General features: G+C 47.9%; 1 protein-coding gene across 1 annotated transcript in view; it reads right to left on the bottom strand.

Annotated features, from left to right (window-relative positions):
- Positions 1-27,937, bottom strand: part of LOC132463345 (uncharacterized) — a 32,118-nt gene that overhangs the window by 2,384 nt on the left and 1,797 nt on the right. Inside the window, exons 3-16 of the mRNA XM_060059423.1 lie at positions 27,696-27,937; positions 27,083-27,343; positions 26,596-26,856; positions 26,070-26,336; positions 25,226-25,489; positions 24,616-24,894; positions 24,054-24,311; positions 3,852-4,112; positions 3,400-3,663; positions 2,525-2,794; positions 2,126-2,386; positions 1,346-1,609; positions 756-1,046; positions 123-359 (exon numbers count right to left, since the gene is read on the bottom strand). The exon at positions 27,696-27,937 is cut by the window's right edge and continues 16 nt beyond it. Of these exons, the coding sequence (XP_059915406.1) occupies positions 123-359; positions 756-1,046; positions 1,346-1,609; positions 2,126-2,386; positions 2,525-2,794; positions 3,400-3,663; positions 3,852-4,112; positions 24,054-24,311; positions 24,616-24,894; positions 25,226-25,489; positions 26,070-26,336; positions 26,596-26,856; positions 27,083-27,343; positions 27,696-27,937 (3,680 nt within the window). The remainder of the gene's footprint in view (positions 1-122; positions 360-755; positions 1,047-1,345; positions 1,610-2,125; positions 2,387-2,524; positions 2,795-3,399; positions 3,664-3,851; positions 4,113-24,053; positions 24,312-24,615; positions 24,895-25,225; positions 25,490-26,069; positions 26,337-26,595; positions 26,857-27,082; positions 27,344-27,695) is intronic.

Raw genomic sequence — 27,937 nt, 5'->3', positions numbered from 1 at the left:
CGATGAGGCAGTATCTATCAAACATACATGAAACATAAACTTCACTCTTCATCAGCTACAGCTGCATGCAGGCTTGCATGTGTGCGTGTGTCTGTTCTAAAACACAACAAGGCAGCACCTACCTCTTTCGACAGGGGCCGAATCACTCTCGCCCGCTGCGTTGCTGGCAGTGATGAGAACGCTGCCATGAGGGACTTCAGTCAGGCTGCAGGTGAGCCCAGTGGCGTTGCACAATTGGCTCGGGGGCGCCGTCCGGTTGTCGTACACCGTGTAGTAGGTGGCGAACACAGAGGCGTACCATGAGAGGGTGGCTGAGGCAGTACTGCCTGTGAAAGTCACGTTTGCAGGCGAACATGGAGCTGGGTGGAGGAAATATATAAAAGAGAGCGGGCAGGGATTTGTTGGTTTGTTAGTGGTTGGTGGCTTCAAGTGATTGCTATTTTGGATGGACGTTGAACATGCTTGAGTTATTATTCAGTTGTATCATATCTGATCCGGAAATATCCTCTTCGTAAAATAGGTGTATTCTAGAACCAATTGAATACACAGCTTTAAACATTTCTGCAACAATCAAACCCAGCCATTTTATTTCATAAATGCATTCATACACTGACTAACCTGGAAAGGCTGTGATGGAAACGTTTAATACTATTTTATCTTGTACATTTGAATACATTCACATTCACACTCAAACTCTCTTATCTATTTTGTTTAATGCTCTGAAGGCAAAGGCTTGGTTGGGGAAAGCCGTGTACCTGTAGTTCCATTTAAAGCCTCAGAGGGCGCACTGGTGCCAGCGGGTCCTCTGCCCTGCACCGTAGCCAGGTAGGATGAGCCGCAGGGGAGGGGCATTTCAAAAAAGGTTGAGTTGGTCCAATATGAAGAGAGCTCAAACTGTGCTTGGCTGTCCCCTAATATGGTGCCAGTCAAGATCAGCTGGTACTGGACATCTGGACATGCAACCTGGGACCACTCAAAATGCAGTGTCTGGACTGCACTTTCCATGGGCAACAGCTGCACCTGAAGATCTTCTGGAGGACATGGGACTGGGCCAGACAGACAGCAAATCGACTTTGAACATATGTAATAAAGGTGGTTATACAAGTAGCCTTCGATACATGTATACGTATCTACAACTATTCAGATGCATGCACGGAGGCGGGGGGGTTAGGCCTCCGCCAGGACACAAACAGGTAGACTGCAGACATCAGGGAGCCTAATTTAACTCAAGAGCCCAATTTAACTCAACCCAATTAATTCATTTAAATATCGAGAAAAATTGATATAATAATAGTAATAATGGACATCATATGCTATGCTTTATGAATGAACATCTCTGTGGTACCTCCTCCGGCCAGCACTGGCTCACTGATGGAGCGGTTGCAGGTCCCGTCAGAGGCCTGGACGGAGAAGTTATACTGGGATCCACACTGGAGGCCGTCCATGGTGCAGGTGGGCTCTGAGCTGCTGTTACAGAACAGCATGTCGCCTGCCTCGTTCTCAGCAGAGGCTGAGTATCCCACCACATCACCAACGGGGGTCCAAGAGAGCACTGCCGACTGATTGACACAGTGGATGCTGACTGAGAGAACGTCTGGTTGGCATATCACTGCCGGAGTTGAGAAGAAGGGAGAGTAGAAGATATAAGAACTATATATAACGACATATATAGAGTTGGTTAGGGCGATAGTAGCTCAGGAGGTGGAGCGGGTTGACTGGTAACCGGAAGGTTGCTAGTTCGATCCCCGGCCACTCTTACGGTGGAGGTGTCCCTGAGCAAGACGCCTAACCCTGACTACAAGCTGACTTCGCCCAGCGTGGTTGACTCCGCCGAGTGTGAGTGTGTGTGAATGAATGGTTGTCGCTTTGGATAAAAGCAAAAATCCCCTAAATGTAAATATAACATTATGATCCATAATGATATGCAGATTTCATCATTTCATCATAGAAGAAGCATGGCTTTAGAATGGTTAAAGGTTTCAGTGATTCAGTTATTTTCTAATCAGTACCTGCACAAAAGGAAAATACTATGATTCTTAAAGTAAAGGTTTGTCTTCATTCGAGGTGATGAATAATACATATTTATCCAATGACATTTATTTGACACGATACGGGCAGAGCATACCTGTGTTAAAGGTGACATTTTGACTGGCCCTGCTTGGGCAGTTCTGATGGCTAGCAGTCACAGACAGCATATACTGCTGGCCACAGTGGAGGTCGGACAGGCTGCAGTTGCTAAAGCTGGTGTTGCACGTGGGCATGTGGCCATCGGCAGCCCTGGCAGTAACAAGGTAGTCCTCGGCCACTGGGGAGGGCCTCCAGGACACCAGTGCACCGCTGTCCCCGCAGGACGTGTTCACCACCAGCTCTCTTGGTGGGCAGGGCTCTACGATGGGAAACAATGAAGACACACAACCGCAAATGTTAGCGTTGCAAAACGCCACACTGGTCTTCGCTGGAAGACTGTAAAACAGAAACACTCAAGGAAAACAGCATGCATTGGATCCACAGTAGCTGCACGTACCCATGCTTATCCTGAAGGGCGGACTCCGAAGACCACTGCAATGGTCGGAAGATGCGGCCACTATGATGGTGTAGCGTAGATCACAGCGCGCTCCCCACAGAGTGCAGTGAGTGTCGGTGGAGTTGCAGTACAAGTATGTTCTGTCGCTTGCCTCTGCCGTGGCGTTGTACTGAGTGTTTCCCTCGCCTCCCTCCATGGTCTCCCAGACCACAAGGATGGAAGAGTTGTGGCACTGAACGGATGCGGTGATGGCCGAGAGGGAACAGGGGGCTGGGTTGGGGGTTTGGGGGTTTGGGGGTTTGATAATAGTGAGTTCATTGAGAGATTGGCAATGATATTGTGTAAATTGCACAATGAATCTCAGACGCAGCAGTCCAACGATGTTTTAGCAGATTTTCCGGGGGCTGACAACAAAGAGCGTAGGCCGTGAAATCAAGACTGTAAGGGGCAGAACCATGCCTTGTTACCTGTCTCGCTATGTTTTGTTGTTTTTCATGTTTTTCTAAATGGTGTTGATTTGAAATCTTAACAGAAACAATTTTAGACTGCTGGCCAAGTTGTTGTCGCCAGTAACGCCCTTATTGGTGACACGCCTGCACGATGCCCGCCTCCAGCAACATGATTGGTCAAAGAAATGTGCAAAACAAAATCAAATGCCCTGTTCACTGAGATTTGAGCTGGTCAGATTTTAGATATGAATCTAATGTCTGATTCGTTGGGAAAGGTAAGTCCCATTAATGAAATTGTTTTCAAGGATCACAAATGCAAAGAGATCTGACAATGTAAATAATATCCAAGACAGAGTGGGATACGGGAAGTAATAATAGCATTTTGTCATGATCTCAATCAAACATGAGCGTAACGTTTTGTCGTACCTGTCTCCAGTTCGATGGGAGTGCTGGGAATACTGTCGCAAAAACTGTTTGAAGCGATGACACTGAAATTATACATGGCACCACACTCCAGGTCCTGCACCTCACAAGTGGAGTTTGTTGAGGTGGTACAGTTGAATCTGTGGTCCCCATCAACAAGGGACATCACTGTGTAGCTCACTGCACCTTGGCTTGAGTTCCAGGATATCCAGGCTGAATTTGTAACACAATCCAGGGTGCCACTGATACTCTGTGGTGGGCATGGAGCTGGAGATTATATAAGAGAAAAAATATAGAATTAAATTCAGAGTAAAGACCTAAACGGATACTCCAGATTGTTGTTTTGTGTATATGAAGGATCAATTTGAACAAAAAGAGCAAAAAACATACGCTGCATGAATGACGAAACTTCGATAGTGGATAAAAGAATAAAGATTATTGGTAAAGACTTTTACCCATGTGAATGACAGAGCTGTTGCTTGGCAGACTAGTGCAGTTTCCATTCCTCGCCATCACTTGGACAGTGTACTCCTCACCACAGTGTAGGTCATCCCAGGTGCAGGAGCTGGTATTTGTGATACACTCGTGGTTGTGGCCATCAAGTCCTGTTGCCACAGCAATGTATGTCTGATTTATATTGCTGGCGGTCCAACTAACCAAACCAATACTGGAGTTACAATCCGAATTGGTCACCACTGCCATGGGCATACAGGGACCTAGGGATTTGGAGAAGGATGTGAACAGGATTTTAGCAATCTTATTATGATTTATGGAAAACTTGCATGAAACTGAAAGACAGATTAATTGGTGGATCAAGTTAAAAATTGGTGGACAGTTCACATACCTGTATGAATGGGCGAGCCGTTGCTTGGCGGACCGGTGCAGTTTCTATTTCTCGCCGTCACATGGACAGTGTACTTCTCACCACAGTGTAGGTCATCCCAGGTACAGGAGCTGGTATTTGTGACACACTTGTGTGTGTGGCCATCAAGTCCTGTTGCCACAGCGATGTATGTCTCATTCATGTTGCTGGCAGTCCAACTAACTGAGGCAATACTGGAGTTACATTCCGAATTGGTCACCACTGCCTGGGGCATACAGGGACCTAAAGATTCAACGAAGGATATGAACAGAAAATCAACAATTGTATTGAGATCTCTGGAAACCAAGTATAACTGTTAAAGACACTTGAAATGGTGCATCAAGTCCATCAACAGTGGAAAGGTTCCATACCCATATGAATAATAGAGCCATTGCTTGGCAGACCGGTGCAGTTTCCATTCCTCGCAATCACATGGACAGTGTACTTCTCACCACAGTGTAGGTCGTCCCAGGTGCAGGAGCTGGTATTTGTGACACACTTGTGTGTGTGGCCATCAAGTCCTGTTGCCACAGCGATGTATGTCTCATTCATGTTGCTGGCAGTCCAACTAACTGAGGCAATACTGGAGTTACATTCCGAATTGGTCACCACTGCCTGGGGCATACAGGGACCTAAAATTTAAACGAAGGATGTGAACAGAAAATCAACAATTGTATTGAGATCTCTGGAAACCAAGTATAACTGTTAAAGACACTTGAAATGGTGCATCAAGTCCATCAACAGTGCAAAGGTCTCATACCCATATGAATAATAGAGCCATTGCTTGGCAGACCGGTGCAGTTTCCATTTCTCGCCATCACATGGACAGTGTACTTCTCACCACAGTGTAGGTCATCCCAGGTGCAGGAGCTGGTATTTGTGCAACACTCGTGTGTGTGGCCATCAAGTCCTGTTGCCACAGCGATGTATGTCTCATTCATGTTGCTGGCAGTCCAACTAACTGAGGCAATACTGGAGTTACATTCCGAATTGGTCACCACTGCCTGGGGCATACAGGGACCTAAAGATTCAACGAAGGATGTGAACAGTAAATCAACAATTGTATTGAGATCTCTGGAAACCAAGTATAACTGTTGAAGTCACTTGAAATGGTGCATCAAGTCCATCAACAGTGGAAAGGTCTCATACCCATATGAATAATAGAGCCATTGCTTGGCAGACCGGTGCAGTTTCCATTCCTCGCCATCACATGGACAGTGTACTTCTCACCACAGTGTAGGTCATCCCAGGTGCAGGAGCTGGTATTTGTTTCACAATCGTGGGTGTGGCCATCAAGTCCCGTTGCCACAGCGATGTATGTCTCATTCATGTTGCTGGCAGTCCAACTAACTGAGGCAATACTGGAGTTACATTCCGAATTGGTCACCACTGCCTGGGGCATACAGGGTCCTAAAGAATAAACGAAGGATGTGAATAGTAAATCAACAATTGTATTGAGATCTCTGGAAACCAAGTATAACTGTTGAAGACACTTGAAATGGTGCATCAAGTCCATCAACAGTGGAAAGGTCTCATACCCATATGAATAATAGAGCCATTGCTTGGCAGACCGGTGCAGTTTCCATTCCTCGCCATCACATGGACAGTGTACTTCTCACCACAGTGTAGGTCGTCCCAGGTGCAGGAGCTGGTATTTGTGCAACACTCGTGTGTGTGGCCATCAAGTCCTGTTGCCACAGCGATGTATGTCTCATTCATGTTGCTGGCAGTCCAACTAACTGAGGCAATACTGGAGTTACATTCCGAATTGGTCACCACTGCCTGGGGCATACAGGGACCTAAAATTTAAACGAAGGATGTGAACAGAAAATCAACAATTGTATTGAGATCTCTGGAAACCAAGTATAACTGTTAAAGACAATTGAAATGGTGCATCAAGTCCATCAACAGTGCAAAGGTCTCATACCCATATGAATAATAGAGCCATTGCTTGGCAGACCGGTGCAGTTTCCATTTCTCGCCATCACATGGACAGTGTACTTCTCACCACAGTGTAGGTCATCCCAGGTGCAGGAGCTGGTATTTGTTTCACAATCGTGGGTGTGGCCATCAAGTCCTGTTGCCACAGCGATGTATGTCTCATTCATGTTGCTGGCAGTCCAACTAACTGAGGCAATACTGGAGTTACATTCCGAATTGGTCACCACTGCCTGGGGCATACAGGGTCCTAAAGAATAAACGAAGGATGTGAATAGTAAATCAACAATTGTATTGAGATCTCTGGAAACCAAGTATAACTGTTGAAGACACTTGAAATGGTGCATCAAGTCCACCAACAGTGGAAAGGTCTCATACCCATATGAATAATAGAGCCATTGCTTGGCAGACCGGTGCAGTTTCCATTCCTCGCCATCACATGGACAGTATACTTCTCACCACAGTGTAGGTCGTCCCAGGTGCAGGAGCTGGTATTTGTGCAACACTCGTGTGTGTGGCCATCAAGTCCTGTTGCCACAGCGATGTACGTCTGATTTAGATTGTTGGCAGTCCAACTAACTGATGCAATACTGGAGTTACATTCCGAATTGGTCACCACTGCCTGGGGCATACAGGGACCTATGGATTTGGAGAAGGATATGAACAGGATTTTAACAATCTTATTATCATTTCTGGAAAACATGCATGAATCTGAAAGACGAATTAATTGGTGGATTTAGGAGAAGGTTTGTGGACACTTCACATGCCTGTATGAATGGGCGAGCCGTTGCTTGGCAGACTGGTGCAGTTTCCATTCCTCGCAATCACATGGACAGTGTACTTCTCACCACAGTGTAGGTCATCCCAGATGCAGGAGCTGGTATTTGAACAACACTCGTGTGTGTGGCCATCAAGTCCTGTTGCCACAGCGAAGTATGTCTCATTCATGTTGCTGGCAGTCCAACTAACTGAGGCAATACTGGAGTTACATTCGGAATTGGTCACCACTGCCTGGGGCATACAGGGACCTAAAGATTCAACGAAGGATGTGAACAGTAAATCAACAATTGTATTGAGATCTCTGGAAACCAATTTAGGGGCCACTCAAACTAGGTCTGCGGTCCGTGCCCAAGCTCATTTGCATACTAAAGTCTAGAACGTTTGGCTAGTGTGACTACGCCATCCGTATTCCAGCACGGAACAGCCCCTTGGCCACGGCACACTTGGGAGACGTGTGCCGTGGCCAAAGTACAGATGCTAATGAGATGACACGCGCAGTCGCGCACACACGCGGATACGCAACGTGAGCTGGATGACGTAGTCCTTGTGCGACCCTTCTTTCTTTATAGGTCCATGCCCTTCTTCCCCACAACAGTCTTTTCAAACAATGGCGGCAAGTGGTTCATGAGTGGGTTTACGTTGGTGCGATAGTGAAGTCGAGTGTTTACTTGAAATTTGGGCCGACGATAGCATTCAGTCGCAGCTGGACACCACGCTTAGTGATGACGTATTTATCGTATTACGAAGTGATGACGTATGTATGAAGGAGAAATCGTGACCAGGCCACGGCCTTTGGGAGCAGTGTGACCACGGGCCAGCGGGGGGAGTGGGGAGGGGGGAATCGTGCTGAATCTTCCTGCAACACGGAACAGGCAAAATTGCCTAGTGTGAGTGCGCCCTAACTGTTAAAGACACTTGAAATGGTGCATCAAGTCCATCAACAGTGGAAAGGTCTCATACCCATATGAATAATAGGGCCATTGCTTGGCAGACCGGTGCAGTTTCCATTCCTCGCCATCACATGGACAGTGTACTCCTCACCACAGTGTAGGTCGGCCCAGGTGCAGGAGCTGGTATTTGTTTCACAATCGTGGGTGTGGCCATCAAGTCCTGTTGCCACAGCGATGTATGTCTCATTCATGTTGCTGGCAGTCCAACTAACTGAGGCAATACTGGAGTTACATTCCGTATTGGTCACCACTGCCTGGGGCATACAGGGTCCTAAAGAATAAACGAAGGATGTGAACAGTAAATCAACAATTGTATTGAGATCTCTGGAAACCAAGTATAACTGTTGAAGTCACTTGAAATGGTGCATCAAGTCCATCAACAGTGGAAAGGTCTCATACCCATATGAATAATAGAGCCATTGCTTGGCAGACCGGTGCAGTTTCCATTCCTCGCCATCACATGGACAGTGTACTTCTCACCACAGTGTAGGTCATCCCAGGTGCAGGAGCTGGTATTTGTTTCACAATCGTGGGTGTGGCCATCAAGTCCCGTTGCCACAGCGATGTATGTCTCATTCATGTTGCTGGCAGTCCAACTAACTGAGGCAATACTGGAGTTACATTCCGAATTGGTCACCACTGCCTGGGGCATACAGGGACCTAAAATTTAAACGAAGGATGTGAACAGAAAATCAACAATTGTATTGAGATCTCTGGAAACCAAGTATAACTGTTAAAGACACTTGAAATGGTGCATCAAGTCCATCAACAGTGCAAAGGTCTCATACCCATATGAATAATAGAGCCATTGCTTGGCAGACCGGTGCAGTTTCCATTTCTCGCCATCACATGGACAGTGTACTTCTCACCACAGTGTAGGTCATCCCAGGTGCAGGAGCTGGTATTTGTGCAACACTCGTGTGTGTGGCCATCAAGTCCTGTTGCCACAGCGATGTATGTCTCATTCATGTTGCTGGCAGTCCAACTAACTGAGGCAATACTGGAGTTACATTCCGAATTGGTCACCACTGCCTGGGGCATACAGGGACCTAAAGATTCAACGAAGGATGTGAACAGTAAATCAACAATTGTATTGAGATCTCTGGAAACCAAGTATAACTGTTGAAGTCACTTGAAATGGTGCATCAAGTCCATCAACAGTGGAAAGGTCTCATACCCATATGAATAATAGAGCCATTGCTTGGCAGACCGGTGCAGTTTCCATTCCTCGCCATCACATGGACAGTGTACTTCTCACCACAGTGTAGGTCATCCCAGGTGCAGGAGCTGGTATTTGTTTCACAATCGTGGGTGTGGCCATCAAGTCCCGTTGCCACAGCGATGTATGTCTCATTCATGTTGCTGGCAGTCCAACTAACTGAGGCAATACTGGAGTTACATTCCGAATTGGTCACCACTGCCTGGGGCATACAGGGTCCTAAAGAATAAACGAAGGATGTGAATAGTAAATCAACAATTGTATTGAGATCTCTGGAAACCAAGTATAACTGTTGAAGACACTTGAAATGGTGCATCAAGTCCATCAACAGTGGAAAGGTCTCATACCCATATGAATAATAGAGCCATTGCTTGGCAGACCGGTGCAGTTTCCATTCCTCGCCATCACATGGACAGTGTACTTCTCACCACAGTGTAGGTCGTCCCAGGTGCAGGAGCTGGTATTTGTGCAACACTCGTGTGTGTGGCCATCAAGTCCTGTTGCCACAGCGATGTATGTCTCATTCATGTTGCTGGCAGTCCAACTAACTGAGGCAATACTGGAGTTACATTCCGAATTGGTCACCACTGCCTGGGGCATACAGGGACCTAAAATTTAAACGAAGGATGTGAACAGAAAATCAACAATTGTATTGAGATCTCTGGAAACCAAGTATAACTGTTAAAGACAATTGAAATGGTGCATCAAGTCCATCAACAGTGCAAAGGTCTCATACCCATATGAATAATAGAGCCATTGCTTGGCAGACCGGTGCAGTTTCCATTTCTCGCCATCACATGGACAGTGTACTTCTCACCACAGTGTAGGTCATCCCAGGTGCAGGAGCTGGTATTTGTTTCACAATCGTGGGTGTGGCCATCAAGTCCTGTTGCCACAGCGATGTATGTCTCATTCATGTTGCTGGCAGTCCAACTAACTGAGGCAATACTGGAGTTACATTCCGAATTGGTCACCACTGCCTGGGGCATACAGGGTCCTAAAGAATAAACGAAGGATGTGAATAGTAAATCAACAATTGTATTGAGATCTCTGGAAACCAAGTATAACTGTTGAAGACACTTGAAATGGTGCATCAAGTCCACCAACAGTGGAAAGGTCTCATACCCATATGAATAATAGAGCCATTGCTTGGCAGACCGGTGCAGTTTCCATTCCTCGCCATCACATGGACAGTATACTTCTCACCACAGTGTAGGTCGTCCCAGGTGCAGGAGCTGGTATTTGTGCAACACTCGTGTGTGTGGCCATCAAGTCCTGTTGCCACAGCGATGTACGTCTGATTTAGATTGTTGGCAGTCCAACTAACTGATGCAATACTGGAGTTACATTCCGAATTGGTCACCACTGCCTGGGGCATACAGGGACCTATGGATTTGGAGAAGGATATGAACAGGATTTTAACAATCTTATTATCATTTCTGGAAAACATGCATGAATCTGAAAGACGAATTAATTGGTGGATTTAGGAGAAGGTTTGTGGACACTTCACATGCCTGTATGAATGGGCGAGCCGTTGCTTGGCAGACTGGTGCAGTTTCCATTCCTCGCAATCACATGGACAGTGTACTTCTCACCACAGTGTAGGTCATCCCAGGTGCAGGAGCTGGTATTTGTGCAACACTCGTGTGTGTGGCCATCAAGTCCTGCTGCCACAGCGATGTATGTCTCATTCATGTTGCTGGCAGTCCAACTAACTGAGGCAATACTGGAGTTACATTCGGAATTGGTCACCACTGCCTGGGGCATACAGGGACCTAAAGATTCAACGAAGGATGTGAACAGTAAATCAACAATTGTATTGAGATCTCTGGAAACCAATTTAGGGGCCACTCACACTAGGTCGGCGGCCCGTGCCCGAGCTCATTTGCATACTAAAGTCTAGAACGTTTGGCTAGTGTGACCACGCCATCCGTATTCCAGCACGGAACAGCCCCTTGGCCACGGCACACTTGGGAGACGTGTGCCGTGGCCAAAGTACAGTTGTTAATGAGATGACACGCGCACACACGCGGATACGCAACATGAGCTGTATGACGTAGTCCTTGCGCGACCCTTCTTTCTTTATAGGTCCATGCCCTTCTTCCCCACCACAGTCTTTTTAAACAATGGCGGCAAGTGGTTCACGAGTGTGTTTACGTTGGTGCGATAGTGAAGTCAAGTGTTTACTTGAAATTTTGGCCGACGACAGCATTCAGTCGCAGATGGACACCACGCTTGGTGATGACGTATTTATCGTATTACGACGTGATGACATATGTATGAAGGAGCAATCGTGCCCAGGCCACGGCCTTTGGGAGCAGTGTGACCACGGGCCAGCGGAGGGAGTGGGGAGGGGGGGAATCGTGCTGAATCTTCCTGCAACACGGAACAGGCAAACTTGCCTAATGTGAGTGCGCCCTAACTGTTAAAGACACTTGAAATGGTGCATCAAGTCCATCAACAGTGGAAAGGTCTCATACCCATATGAATGATAGAGCCATTGCTTGGCAGACCGGTGCAGTTTCCATTCCTCGCCATCACATGGACAGTGTACTTCTCACCACAGTGTAGGTCGTCCCAGGTGCAGGAGCTGGTATTTGTGACACACTTGTGTGTGTGGCCATCAAGTCCTGTTGCCACAGCGATGTATGTCTCATTCATGTTGCTGGCAGTCCAACTAACTGAGGCAATACTGGAGTTACATTCCGAATTGGTCACCACTGCCTGGGGCATACAGGGACCTAAAGATTCAACGAAGGATGTGAACAGAAAATCAACAATTGTATTGAGATCTCTGGAAACCAAGTATAACTGTTCAAGACACTTGAAATGGTGCATCAAGTCCTTCAACAGTGGAAAGGTCTCATACCCATATGAATAATAGAGCCATTGCTTGGCAGACCAGTGCAGTTTCCATTCCTCGCCATCACATGGACAGTGTACTTCTCACCACAGTGTAGGTCATCCCAGGTGCAGGAGCTGGTATTTGTTACACAATCGTGGGTGTGGCCATCAAGTCCTGTTGCCACAGCAATGTACGTCTGATTTAGATTGTTGGCAGTCCAACTAACTGAGGCAATACTGGAGTTACATTCCAAATTGGTCACCACTGCCATGGGCATACAGGGACCTATGGATTTGGAGAAGTATATGAACAGGATTTTAAGAATCTTATTATCATTTCTGGAAAACATGCATAAAGTTGCAATACGGATTAATTGGTGGATTAAGGTAAAGATTGTTGGACAGTTCACATACCTGTATGGATGGGCGAGCCATTGCTTGGCAGACCGGTGCGGTTTCCATTTCTCGCCGTCACATGGACAGAGTACTTCTCACCACAGTGTAGGTCGTCCCAGGTGCAGGAGCTGGTATTTGTGACACACTTGTGTGTGTGGCCATCAAGTCCTGTTGCCACAGCGATGTATGTCTCATTCATGTTGCTGGCAGTCCAACTAACTGAGGCAATACTGGAGTTACATTCCGAATTGGTCACCACTGCCTGGGGCATACAGGCACCTAAAGGTTAAACGAAGGATGTGAACAGAAAATCAACAATTGTATTGAGATCTCTGGAAACCAATTTAGGGGCCACTCACACTAGGTCCGCGGTCCGTGCCCGAGCTCATTTGCATACTGAAGTCTAGAACGTTTGGCTAGTGTGACCACGCCATCCGTATTCCAGCACGGAACAGCCCCTTGGCCACGGCACACTTGGGAGACGTGTGCCGTGGCCAAAGTACAGATGCTAATGAGATGACACGCGCACACACGCCGATACGCAACGTGAGCTGGATGACGTTGTCCTTGCGCGACCCTTCTTTCTTTATAGGTCCATGCCCTTCTTCCCCACAACAGTCATTTTAAACAATGGCAGCAAGTGGTTCACGAGTGGGTTTACGTTGCTGCGATAGTGAAGTCGAGTGTTTGCTTGAAATTTGGGCCGACGACAGCATTCAGTCGCAGTTGGAGACCACACTTTGTGATGACGTATTTATCGTATAACGACGTGATGACGTATGTATGAAGGAGCAATCTTGCCCAGGCCACGGCCTTTGGGAGCAGTGTGACCACGGGCCAGCGGGGGGAGTGGGGAGGGGGAGAATCGTGCTGAATCTTCCTGCAACACGGAACAGGCAAACTTGCCTAATGTGAGTGCGCCCTAACTGTTAAAGACACTTGAAATGGTGCATCAAGTCCATCAACAGTGGAAAGGTCTCATACCCATATGAATGATAGAGCCATTGTTTGGCGGACCGGTGCAGTTTCCATTCCTCGCCATCACATGGACAGTGTACTTCTCACCACAGTGTAGGTCATCCCAGGTGCAGGAGCTGGTATTTGTTACACAATCGTGGGTGTGGCCATCAAGTCCTGTTGCCACAGCAATGTACGTCTGATTTAGATTGTTGTCAGTCCAACTAACTGAGGCAATACTGGAGTTACATTCCGAATTGGTCACCACTGCCATGGGCATACAGGGACCTATGGATTTGGAGAAGGATATGAACAGGATTTTAACAATCTTATTATCATTTCTGGAAAACATGCATGAAGTTGCTAGACAGATTAATTGGTGGATTAAGGTAAAGATTGTTGGACAGTTCACATACCTGTATGGATGGGCGAGCCATTGCTTGGCAGACCGGTGGAGTTTCCATTCCTAGCCATCACATGGACAGTGTACTCCTCACCACAGTGTAGGTCGGCCCAGGTGCAGGAGCTGGTATTTGTGACACACTCGTGGGTGTGGCCATCAAGTCCTGTTGCCACAGCAATGTACGTCTGATTTAGATTGTTGGCAGTCCAACTAACTGAGGCAATACTGGAGTTACATTCCGAATTGGTCACCACTGCCTGGGGCATACAGGGACCTATGGATTTGGAGAAGGATATGAACAAGATTTTAACAATCTTATCATTTCTGGAAAAACATGCATGAAACTGTAAAACAGATTAATTGGTGGATTTAGGAAAAGGTTAGTGGACAGTTCACATACCTGTATGAATGGGCGAGCCGTTGCTTGGCAGACCAGTGCAGTTTCCCTTCCTCGCAATCACATGGACAGTGTACTTCTCACCACAGTGTAGGTCATCCCAGGTGCAGGAGCTGGTATTTGTGCCACACTCGTGTGTGTGGCCATCAAGTCCTGTTGCCACAGCAATGTATGTCTGATTTAGATTGTTGGCAGTCCAACTAACTGAGGCAATACTGGAGTTACATTCCGAATTGGTCACCACTGCCTGGGGCATACAGGGACCTATGGATTTGGAGAAGGATATGATCAGGATTTTAACAATCTTATTATCATTTCTGGAAAACATGCATGAAAGTGAAAGACGGATTAATTGGTGGATTTAGGAAATGGTTTGTGGACAGTTTACATACCTGTATGAATGGGCGAGCCATTGCTTGGCAGACCGGTGCAGTTTCCATTCCTCGCAATCACATGGACAGTGTACTTCTCACCACAGTGTAGGTCATCCCAGGTGCAGGAGCTGGTATTTGTACAACACTCGTGTGTGTGGCCATCAAGTCCTGTTGCCACAGCAATGTATGTCTCATTTATGTTGCTGGCAGTCCAACTAACTGAGGCAATACTGGAGTTACATTCTGAATTGGTCACCACTGCCTGGGGCATACAGGGACCTAAAGATTCAACGAAGGATGTGAACAGTAAATCAACAATTGCATTGAGATCTCTGGAAACCAATTTAGGGGCCACTCACATTAGGTCCGCGGTCCGTGCCCGAGCTCATTTGCATACTAAAGTCTAGAACGTTTGGCTAGTGTGACCACGCCATCCGTATTCCAGCACGGAACAGCCCCTTGGCCACGGCACACTTGGGAGACGTGTGCCGTGGCCAAAGTACAGATGCTAATGAGATGACACGCACACACACGCCGATACGCAACGTGAGCTGGTTGACGTTGTCCTTGCGCGACCTTTCTTTCTTTATAGGTCCATGCCCTTCTTCCCCACAACAGTCATTTTAAACAATGGCGGCAAGTGGTTCACGAGTGGGTTTACGTTGCTGCGATAGTGAAGTCGAGTGTTTGCTTGAAATTTGGGCCGACGACAGCATTCAGTCGCAGTTGGAGACCACACTTTGTGATGACGTATTTATCGTATAACGACGTGATGACGTATGTATGAAGAAGCAATCGTGCCCAGGCCACGGCCTTTGGGAGCAGTGTGACCACGGGCCAGCGGGGGGAGTGGGGAGGGGGGGAATCGTGCTGAATCTTCCTGCAACACGGAACAGGCAAACTTGCCTAATGTGAGTGCGCCCTAACTGTTAAAGACACTTGAAATGGTGCATCAAGTCCATCAACAGTGGAAAGGTCTCATACCCATATGAATGTTAGAGCCATTGTTTGGCAGACCGGTGCAGTTTCCATTCCTCGCCATCACATGGACAGTGTACTTCTCACCACAGTGTAGGTCGTCCCAGGTGCAGGAGCTGGTATTTGTTACACAATCGTGGGTGTGGCCATCAAGTCCTGTTGCCACAGCAATGTATGTCTGATTTAGATTGTTGGCAGTCCAACTAACTGAGGCAATACTGGAGTTACATTCCGAATTGGTCACCACTGCCTGGGGCATACAGGGACCTATGGATTTGGAGAAGGATATGATCAGGATTTTAACAATCTTATTATCATTTCTGGAAAACATGCATGAAACTGAAAGACGGATTAATTGGTGGATTTAGGAAAAGGTTTGTGGACAGTGCACATACCTGTATGAATGGGCGAGCCATTGCTTGGCAGACCGGTGCAGTTTCCATTCCTCGCAATCACATGGACAGTGTACTTCTCACCACAGTGTAGGTCATCCCAGGTGCAGGAGCTGGTATTTGTGCAACACTTGTGTGTGTGGCCATCAAGTCCTGTTGCCACAGCAATGTACGTCTCATTCATGTTGCTGGCAGTCCAACTAACTGAGGCAATACTGGAGTTACATTCCGAATTGGTCACCACTGCTTGGGGCATACAGGGACCTAAAGATTCAACGAAGGATGTGAACAGTAAATCAACAATTGCATTGAGATCTCTGGAAACCAATTTAGGGGCCACTCACACTAGGTCCGCGGTCCGTGCCCGAGCTCATTTGCATACTGAAGTCTAGAACGTTTGGCTAGTGTGACCACGCCATCCGTATTCCAGCACGGAACAGCCCCTTGGCCACGGCACACTTGGGAGACGTGTGCCGTGGCCAAAGTACAGATGTTAATGAGATGACACGCGCACACACGCCGATACGCAACGTGAGCTGGATGACGTTGTCCTTGCGCGACCCTTCTTTCTTTATAGGTCCATGCCCTTCTTCCCCACAACAGTCATTTTAAACAATGGCGGCAAGTGGTTCACGAGTGGGTTTACGTTGCTGCGATAGTGAAGTCGAGTGTTTGCTTGAAATTTGGGCCGACGACAGCATTCAGTCGCAGTTGGAGACCACACTTTGTGATGACGTATTTATCGTATAACGACGTGATGACGTATGTATGAAGGAGCAATCTTGCCCAGGCCACGGCCTTTGGGAGCAGTGTGACCACGGGCCAGCGGGGGGAGTGGGGAGGGGGAGAATCGTGCCGAATCTTCCTGCAACACGGAACAGGCAAACTTGCCTAATGTGAGTGCGCCCTAACTGTTAAAGACACTTGAAATGGTGCATCAAGTCCATCAACAGTGGAAAGGTCTCATACCCATATGAATGATAGAGCCATTGTTTGGCGGACCGGTGCAGTTTCCATTCCTCGCCATCACATGGACAGTGTACTTCTCACCACAGTGTAGGTCATCCCAGGTGCAGGAGCTGGTATTTGTTACACAATCGTGGGTGTGGCCATCAAGTCCTGTTGCCACAGCAATGTACGTCTGATTTAGATTGTTGGCAGTCCAACTAACTGAGGCAATACTGGAGTTACATTCCGAATTGGTCACCACTGCCATGGGCATACAGGGACCTATGGATTTGGAGAAGGATATGAACAGGATTTTAACAATCTTATTATCATTTCTGGAATACATGCATGAAGTTGCAAGACAGATTAATTGGTGGATTAAGGTAAAGATTGTTGGACAGTTCACATACCTGTATGGATGGGCGAGCCATTGCTTGGCAGACCGGTGGAGTTTCCATTCCTAGCCATCACATGGACAGTGTACTCCTCACCACAGTGTAGGTCGGCCCAGGTGCAGGAGCTGGTATTTGTGACACACTCGTGGGTGTGGCCATCATGTCCTGTTGCCACAGCAATGTACGTCTGATTTAGATTGTTGGCAGTCCAACTAACTGAGGCAATACTGGAGTTACATTCCGAATTGGTCACCACTGCCTGGGGCATACAGGGACCTATGGATTTGGAGAAGGAAATGAACAAGATTTTAACAATCTTATCATTTCTGGAAAACATGCATGAAACTGTAAAACAGATTAATTGGTGGATTTAGGAAAAGGTTAGTGGACAGTTCACATACCTGTATGAATGGGCGAGCCGTTGCTTGGCAGACCAGTGCAGTTTCCCTTCCTCGCAATCACATGGACAGTGTACTTCTCACCACAGTGTAGGTCATCCCAGGTGCAGGAGCTGATATTTGTGCCACACTCGTGTGTGTGGCCATCAAGTCCTGTTGCCACAGCAATGTATGTCTGATTTAGATTGTTGGCAGTCCAACTAACTGAGGCAATACTGGAGTTACATTCCGAATTGGTCACCACTGCCTGGGGCATACAGGGACCTATGGATTTGGAGAAGGATATGATCAGGATTTTAACAATCTTATTATCATTTCTGGAAAACATGCATGAAAGTGAAAGACGGATTAATTGGTGGATTTAGGAAATGGTTTGTGGACAGTTTACATACCTGTATGAATGGGCGAGCCATTGCTTGGCAGACCGGTGCAGTTTCCATTCCTCGCAATCACATGGACAGTGTACTTCTCACCACAGTGTAGGTCATCCCAGGTGCAGGAGCTGGTATTTGTGCAACACTCGTGTGTGTGGCCATCAAGTCCTGTTGCCACAGCAATGTATGTCTCATTCATGTTGATGGCAGTCCAACTAACTGAGGCAATACTGGAGTTACATTCTGAATTGGTCACCACTGCCTGGGGCATACAGGGACCTAAAGATTCAACGAAGGATGTGAACAGTAAATCAACAATTGCATTGAGATCTCTGGAAACCAATTTAGGGGCCACTCACATTAGGTCCGCGGTCCGTGCCCGAGCTCATTTGCATACTAAAGTCTAGAACGTTTGGCTAGTGTGACCACGCCATCCGTATTCCAGCACGGAACAGCCCCTTGGCCACGGCACACTTGGGTGACGTGTGCCGTGGCCAAAGTACAGATGCTAATGAGATGACACGCACACACACGCCGATACGCAACGTGAGCTGGTTGACGTTGTCCTTGCGCGACCCTTCTTTCTTTATAGGTCCATGCCCTTCTTCCCCACAACAGTCATTTTAAACAATGGCGGCAAGTGGTTCACGAGTGGGTTTACGTTGCTGCGATAGTGAAGTCGAGTGTTTGCTTGAAATTTGGGCCGACGACAGCATTCAGTCGCAGTTGGAGACCACACTTTGTGATGACGTATTTATCGTATAACGACGTGATGACGTATGTATGAAGAAGCAATCGTGCCCAGGCCACGGCCTTTGGGAGCAGTGTGACCACGGGCCAGCGGGGGGAGTGGGGAGGGGGGGAATCGTGCTGAATCTTCCTGCAACACGGAACAGGCAAACTTGCCTAATGTGAGTGCGCCCTAACTGTTAAAGACACTTGAAATGGTGCATCAAGTCCATCAACAGTGGAAAGGTCTCATACCCATATGAATGATAGAGCCATTGTTTGGCAGACCGGTGCAGTTTCCATTCCTCGCCATCACATGGACAGTGTACTTCTCACCACAGTGTAGGTCGTCCCAGGTGCAGGAGCTGGTATTTGTTACACAATCGTGGGTGTGGCCATCAAGTCCTGTTGCCACAGCAATGTACGTCTGATTTAGATTGTTGGCAGTCCAACTAACTGAGGCAATACTGGAGTTACATTCCGAATTGGTCACCACTGCCTGGGGCATACAGGGACCTATGGATTTGGAGAAGGATATGATCAGGATTTTAACAATCTTATTATCATTTCTGGAAAACATGCATGAAACTGAAAGACGGATTAATTGGTGGATTTAGGAAAAGGTTTGTGGACAGTGCACATACCTGTATGAATGGGCGAGCCATTGCTTGGCAGACCGGTGCAGTTTCCATTCCTCGCAATCACATGGACAGTGTACTTCTCACCACAGTGTAGGTCATCCCAGGTGCAGGAGCTGGTATTTGTGCAACACTTGTGTGTGTGGCCATCAAGTCCTGTTGCCACAGCAATGTACGTCTCATTCATGTTGCTGGCAGTCCAACTAACTGAGGCAATACTGGAGTTACATTCCGAATTGGTCACCACTGCTTGGGGCATACAGGGACCTAAAGATTCAACGAAGGATGTGAACAGTAAATCAACAATTGCATTGAGATCTCTGGAAACCAATTTAGGGGCCACTCACACTAGGTCCGCGGTCCGTGCCCGAGCTCATTTGCATACTGAAGTCTAGAACGTTTGGCTAGTGTGACCACGCCATCCGTATTCCAGCACGGAACAGCCCCTTGGCCACGGCACACTTGGGAGACGTGTGCCGTGGCCAAAGTACAGATGTTAATGAGATGACACGCGCACACACGCCGATACGCAACGTGAGCTGGATGACGTTGTCCTTGCGCGACCCTTCTTTCTTTATAGGTCCATGCCCTTCTTCCCCACAACAGTCATTTTAAACAATGGCGGCAAGTGGTTCACGAGTGGGTTTACGTTGCTGCGATAGTGAAGTCGAGTGTTTGCTTGAAATTTGGGCCGACGACAGCATTCAGTCGCAGTTGGAGACCACACTTTGTGATGACGTATTTATCGTATAACGACGTGATGACGTATGTATGAAGGAGCAATCTTGCCCAGGCCACGGCCTTTGGGAGCAGTGTGACCACGGGCCAGCGGGGGGAGTGGGGAGGGGGAGAATCGTGCCGAATCTTCCTGCAACACGGAACAGGCAAACTTGCCTAATGTGAGTGCGCCCTAACTGTTAAAGACACTTGAAATGGTGCATCAAGTCCATCAACAGTGGAAAGGTCTCATACCCATATGAATGATAGAGCCATTGTTTGGCGGACCGGTGCAGTTTCCATTCCTCGCCATCACATGGACAGTGTACTTCTCACCACAGTGTAGGTCATCCCAGGTGCAGGAGCTGGTATTTGTTACACAATCGTGGGTGTGGCCATCAAGTCCTGTTGCCACAGCAATGTACGTCTGATTTAGATTGTTGGCAGTCCAACTAACTGAGGCAATACTGGAGTTACATTCCGAATTGGTCACCACTGCCATGGGCATACAGGGACCTATGGATTTGGAGAAGGATATGAACAGGATTTTAACAATCTTATTATCATTTCTGGAATACATGCATGAAGTTGCAAGACAGATTAATTGGTGGATTAAGGTAAAGATTGTTGGACAGTTCACATACCTGTATGGATGGGCGAGCCATTGCTTGGCAGACCGGTGGAGTTTCCATTCCTAGCCATCACATGGACAGTGTACTCCTCACCACAGTGTAGGTCGGCCCAGGTGCAGGAGCTGGTATTTGTGACACACTCGTGGGTGTGGCCATCATGTCCTGTTGCCACAGCAATGTACGTCTGATTTAGATTGTTGGCAGTCCAACTAACTGAGGCAATACTGGAGTTACATTCCGAATTGGTCACCACTGCCTGGGGCATACAGGGACCTATGGATTTGGAGAAGGATATGAACAAGATTTTAACAATCTTATCATTTCTGGAAAACATGCATGAAACTGTAAAACAGATTAATTGGTGGATTTAGGAAAAGGTTAGTGGACAGTTCACATACCTGTATGAATGGGCGAGCCGTTGCTTGGCAGACCAGTGCAGTTTCCCTTCCTCGCAATCACATGGACAGTGTACTTCTCACCACAGTGTAGGTCATCCCAGGTGCAGGAGCTGATATTTGTGCCACACTCGTGTGTGTGGCCATCAAGTCCTGTTGCCACAGCAATGTATGTCTGATTTAGATTGTTGGCAGTCCAACTAACTGAGGCAATACTGGAGTTACATTCCGAATTGGTCACCACTGCCTGGGGCATACAGGGACCTATGGATTTGGAGAAGGATATGATCAGGATTTTAACAATCTTATTATCATTTCTGGAAAACATGCATGAAAGTGAAAGACGGATTAATTGGTGGATTTAGGAAATGGTTTGTGGACAGTTTACATACCTGTATGAATGGGCGAGCCATTGCTTGGCAGACCGGTGCAGTTTCCATTCCTCGCAATCACATGGACAGTGTACTTCTCACCACAGTGTAGGTCATCCCAGGTGCAGGAGCTGGTATTTGTGCAACACTCGTGTGTGTGGCCATCAAGTCCTGTTGCCACAGCAATGTATGTCTCATTCATGTTGATGGCAGTCCAACTAACTGAGGCAATACTGGAGTTACATTCTGAATTGGTCACCACTGCCTGGGGCATACAGGGACCTAAAGATTCAACGAAGGATGTGAACAGTAAATCAACAATTGCATTGAGATCTCTGGAAACCAATTTAGGGGCCACTCACATTAGGTCCGCGGTCCGTGCCCGAGCTCATTTGCATACTAAAGTCTAGAACGTTTGGCTAGTGTGACCACGCCATCCGTATTCCAGCACGGAACAGCCCCTTGGCCACGGCACACTTGGGTGACGTGTGCCGTGGCCAAAGTACAGATGCTAATGAGATGACACGCACACACACGCCGATACGCAACGTGAGCTGGTTGACGTTGTCCTTGCGCGACCCTTCTTTCTTTATAGGTCCATGCCCTTCTTCCCCACAACAGTCATTTTAAACAATGGCGGCAAGTGGTTCACGAGTGGGTTTACGTTGCTGCGATAGTGAAGTCGAGTGTTTGCTTGAAATTTGGGCCGACGACAGCATTCAGTCGCAGTTGGAGACCACACTTTGTGATGACGTATTTATCGTATAACGACGTGATGACGTATGTATGAAGAAGCAATCGTGCCCAGGCCACGGCCTTTGGGAGCAGTGTGACCACGGGCCAGCGGGGGGAGTGGGGAGGGGGGGAATCGTGCTGAATCTTCCTGCAACACGGAACAGGCAAACTTGCCTAATGTGAGTGCGCCCTAACTGTTAAAGACACTTGAAATGGTGCATCAAGTCCATCAACAGTGGAAAGGTCTCATACCCATATGAATGATAGAGCCATTGTTTGGCAGACCGGTGCAGTTTCCATTCCTCGCCATCACATGGACAGTGTACTTCTCACCACAGTGTAGGTCGTCCCAGGTGCAGGAGCTGGTATTTGTTACACAATCGTGGGTGTGGCCATCAAGTCCTGTTGCCACAGCAATGTACGTCTGATTTAGATTGTTGGCAGTCCAACTAACTGAGGCAATACTGGAGTTACATTCCGAATTGGTCACCACTGCCTGGGGCATACAGGGACCTATGGATTTGGAGAAGGATATGATCAGGATTTTAACAATCTTATTATCATTTCTGGAAAACATGCATGAAACTGAAAGACGGATTAATTGGTGGATTTAGGAAAAGGTTTGTGGACAGTGCACATACCTGTATGAATGGGCGAGCCATTGCTTGGCAGACCGGTGCAGTTTCCATTCCTCGCAATCACATGGACAGTGTACTTCTCACCACAGTGTAGGTCATCCCAGGTGCAGGAGCTGGTATTTGTGCAACACTTGTGTGTGTGGCCATCAAGTCCTGTTGCCACAGCAATGTACGTCTCATTCATGTTGCTGGCAGTCCAACTAACTGAGGCAATACTGGAGTTACATTCCGAATTGGTCACCACTGCTTGGGGCATACAGGGACCTAAAGATTCAACGAAGGATGTGAACAGTAAATCAACAATTGTATTGAGATCTCTAGAAACCAATTTAGGGGCCACTCACACTAGGTCGGCGGCCCGTGCCCGAGCTCATTTGCATACTAAAGTCTAGAACGTTTGGCTAGTGTGACCATGCCATCCGTATTCCAGCACGGAACAGCCCCTTGGCCACGGCACACTTGGGAGACGTGTGCCGTGGCCAAAGTACAGATGCTAATGAGATGACACGCGCACACACGCGGATACGCAACGTGAGCTGGATGACGTTGTCCTTGCCCGACCCTTCTTTCTTTATAGGTCCATGCCCTTCTTCCCCACAACAGTCTTTTCAAACAATGGCGGCAAGTGGTTCACGAGTGGGTTTACGTTGGTGCGATAGTGAAGTCGAGTGTTTACTTGAAATTTGGGCCGACGATATCATTCAGTCGCAGCTGGACACCACGCTTGGTGATGACGTATTTATCGTATCACGACGTGATGGCGTATGTATGAAGGAGCAATCGTGGCCAGGCCACGGCCTTTGGGAGCAGTGTGACCACGGGCCAGCGGGGGGAGTGGGGAGGGTGGGAATCGTGATGTGACCAGTAAATCACCAATTGGGAAAGGAAAGGATATTGGCATGTCAAAACAGCAGGTGCTAGCAATTCAATTTTCTGGAAGACATGGTGCCAGAAGATAATTGTTTACACGTAAAAAATATGCCCAAACCGTAATCCAGTTGAATTAAGTTGACAAAAAATGTATCACTTGAGTAAACTAAAAGGCAGAGGACGGGAACTGTACTAGCGCGGAGAGCCCAGCCATAGAAGTAGCCGCAGGTACGACAGGATTAAACATGCTCAGATGAATCCATCCATTTCCTGCAGGCATGTGCGTGTGGTGTGTGTGCGTTCTAAAAATTGCTGTCCATATCTCACCAGAGTCCAAGTTAATGGCTGCATGCTGTGAACTGTTGGATCCCTCGGCAGACACCACCAGACTAGCTGCGTACGAGCAACCACAGTGGAGTCTCACAACACAGGAGGTGTGGGTGGAGGTGCAGGACTCCATGTGACCGTCGTCGCCCGTCACTTTCACAGTGTAGAAATCGACCCCATGGGTCTCGGACCAGGAGAAGTTGCCCATGCTCGTCCCACAGTCCACACGGGCTGTTAGGTTGGCAGGCATACAGGAAGCTGAAGAGTAAAGTTAAAAGAAAATGTGATGAATTTTTATATTGTTCCGGAAAAAAAGTAGTTGAGTAAGTTTATAAAGGCCAACAATGTGAGTAGCCTCTCTCCGAATTGTCTGTTTAGGGATAAAGATATATTTTGTCTCCTTTAAGAGCTGCTCAAACAATAAGCCAGATAGTCAGGAATGCAACCTTTTTAAATTCTGAGGGTGCATTTTAAATGCACTCTCAGTTGATTGCCTTTTTGGGGGGGTATCATTTTAATTGAAATGCTGTAAGACAATAAAGCATGTTTAATCCTGTCATACCTGTGGCTACTTCTATGGCTGGGCTCTCCGCGCTAGTACAGTTCCCGTCCTCTGCTTTGACACGTATGGAGTGCCTTTGTCCACATTGCAGGCCAGCAAGGGTGAAATTGGTGTGAGTGGTAGTGTACGTGGAATTGGATCCAGGGACCCCTACCAGCTCAGAACATAAGGTGTATATGGCCCCATACACTGGGCTCATATCCCACGTGACCTGAACCGCCATTGGAATGTGGGACCCAGAGGTGACCTCTCCACTCAAGTTGGTTGGTGAACACAGAGCTGGGAGAGGGAGAAACATGTGTGTTCACAAACATCACATCACATCACTCAGTTACTGTGTTGGTGCTAAGGGACCAGGACAATTGGTCAGAGCGAGTGAGTGTAACTGGCTAGAGATGTTAACTGGAGAATTGGGATTTTGGCATGAAACTGAGAATTGGGAAACATGGGAATTTGGAGGACAACATAATCGATATTCAATTCAATGAGAGTATAATAACAATACTGGCAATCTTAATCAGACACAAGCGTTAATGCTATGAACATCAAATGCATTACCATCATTAAATACAAAATAACAGTTTCCGTCCTATATGTTGGGTTACATTACCTGTGTACAAAGAAATGGACTGGCTCTCTTGGCTGGTACAGTTGTCATTGACAGCCACAACGGCGATGGTATACACCTGTCCGCAGTGGAGGGAGCCCTGGATGACGCAGGAGGTGCCTGTGGCTGAGCACTCTGTCCTCTGGCCCGTGCTGCTCACGGCGAAGGCAGTGTAGTTAACAGCACCGGGGCTGGCGAGCCAGGAGACCGGGACAGACGTCTGGCCACACGACTGTGTGGCTGTGACGTTGGTGGGGCTGCACAGTACTAGAGGAGAATAAACACACATGGAGGAGCAGGATTTCAATTGACTCTGCAGTAGAAACAGTCTATCGTCAGAAACGACAAGCCTCTGCTAGCCTACGAGCGGGCTCTCTAACCTGTTTCCACACTGACGCTGGCGCTCGGAAAGCTGACGCAGCTGGAACGGTAGGAGGAGACGGCGACGGAGTAGGCGCTCCCACAGGGCAAGCCGCTCTGGGTGCACTGCATCTCCGTGGAGTTGCAGTGCACCTGCTGACCTGTCGCCACGGAGGTGATGGTGGTGGTGTAGTTCAGCGCAGGTATGGAGTCGCCCCAGGAGACGGTGAGCTCGCCTGTACTGCAGGAGACGTTGGTCCGCACGTCTTCTGGTCTACAGGGTACTGTAAAGGGCAAGGTGAAGGAAGGCTGGATGAGGTTGCTCCTGATTATTTGCTCAAAACAACCCCAATGTCAAAATTGACAATTCATGCCTCGGAATTAAAAACCCTAGATGTGAGGAGAGGGCAAAACATTCTTGCTATTAAGTAACTCTTCACTATTCAGTCACCTAGCTAAGAAGAAGAAAGAAGGCGGTCATATGTACCAGAAGCCATGCTGATAGCCGTGGAGGTCATGGGACACCTTTCATCGTCATAGGTAACTGTGATGTTGTACATCCGTCCACAGGGCAGAGCAGAGATCTGGCATCTGTTAACCGTGTTGCTGGTGCAGTTGAGCCGGTGCTCTTGTCCTTTCTGGTCCTCCAGCAAGGCCATGAAGTTGCCTGTTGGCTTGCTGTGCTGCCAGTCAATGAGAGCAGTGTTGGCCTCACAGTTTATGGTCGCCTGGACGGACTGTGGAGGACACGGTGCTGGAGAACAGGCAAGGAGACGACAGGGGGTGAAGATGTTGCGTGATGTTGGTCAACTGCCTCACTTTGCATTTTACCGGTCATGTATAAAAAAAATATTTGATCATTCATCTCGCAGGCATTTGTATGCCTGCGATTAGTTAGCAAGTATGTTGAGAAAGTGAAATAGTATTAAATCAATATTTGATAAAGACCTGATGTCCAATCTGCTATTGGTTGGTCTCAACACTGAACAAAGCCCTTCTTAGCGGTGGCCTACCGGTGGTTATGGCGAACTCGGTACTGATTGAGCTGTTGCACTTGAAATTAGTTGCAGTGAGGCTGACATTGTAATCCTGCCCACAGGTGAGCCGGTCAATGAGGCAGTTGGTGCCGTATGAAGTGCAGCTGTGCTGGGATCCGTCTCCGTGTTTGGCGGTGGCGATGTAGAACACGGCCCCTCCACTCGCCGTCCAGTTGACCCTAGCAGAGTCCGGGCTACAGCCCACGACAGCCGACACGTTGGTGGGGGAGCAGGGGACTGCAGACACAAGGATGACAATAGATGGAAAAAGCGGGGTTGGCAAAGTGAGGAGAGGAAGAAGCAACAATACGCCAGAGATGTGTGTCCCTTCATATTAAGGAATAATAAACCAGTCTCCATCGAGGGTGGCCAAACCTCCTCATGCCAGGGACTCTCTTGCTACCATGGAAGTAACTTTGCACTGCGTTTATCTCTCCCCGTCGCACCAACTCCCAGTTCTTACCCGTCTCGGCAGCCTCCCCCAGCACTCGGTTGGTGGAGCATCCCTCATTGTAGGCGGTGATCCAAACACTGAGGTGTTCCCCACACGGAAGGGAAGCCAGGGCACAGCTGTTGTTGGAGGAGCTGCAGTTGTACTGGTCGCCGTTGTTGCCCATAGCCTCCACCAGGTAGTCCTGGGCACCAGCCACGCTGTCCCAGGTGGCGCTCAGCAGCTGAGTCTCACAGTTCAATGTCGTCCTCACGGAGGTTGGCAAACAAGGAGCTGGTGGGGAGGCGTGAGTAGAAGTTGAGTGCATCATGGTACCGAAACATTTTCTCTTTGTCTCTTTTTGTCGACCATCGGAGGCCGGGATGATATGGTTGGGATTCGATCCCCAATGCCTGTAGACTACCTGTAGGTAGCCCGGAGTACGATGCCCTACCCTCTACCTGTTACTAATGGCCCGTATCTGAATTCAGTGAATGTCGCTTTGGATAAAATGTACAATGTTCATTTCTTACAAAACACGAAATAATTTAACAGCAGTCATCTTTTGTTGGTGATCAATTAAAGCCATTCCTCATCACACAGAAACCACCGACCAGGAAAATAACCCAAAACCTCAACTACTCACATGTGTCAACAAACTCGGGAGGGCTGACTTCGCTGTCACACGTGCTGATGGCGTACACAGTGAAGTGGTAGCGCTGACCGCAGTCACTGTTGGTGAAGAAGCAGGAGGTCTCTGTGGTCCTACAAAACACCCGCTTGTTGGAGCTGTCCGTGGATGTGGCAACGTAGTATAGAGTTTTGTTGGTGGGCTGCCAGCTGAAGATGATGGCATTGCTGTTACACTCCCGGTATATTTTACGCCCG

Source organism: Gadus macrocephalus, chromosome 8 (genome assembly GCF_031168955.1).
Source record: "Gadus macrocephalus chromosome 8, ASM3116895v1".
Classification (NCBI taxonomy): Eukaryota; Metazoa; Chordata; class Actinopteri; order Gadiformes; family Gadidae; genus Gadus; species Gadus macrocephalus.
The sequence above is the reverse complement of the archived record's forward strand: the minus strand, read 5'-3'. Positions and strand labels throughout refer to the sequence as shown.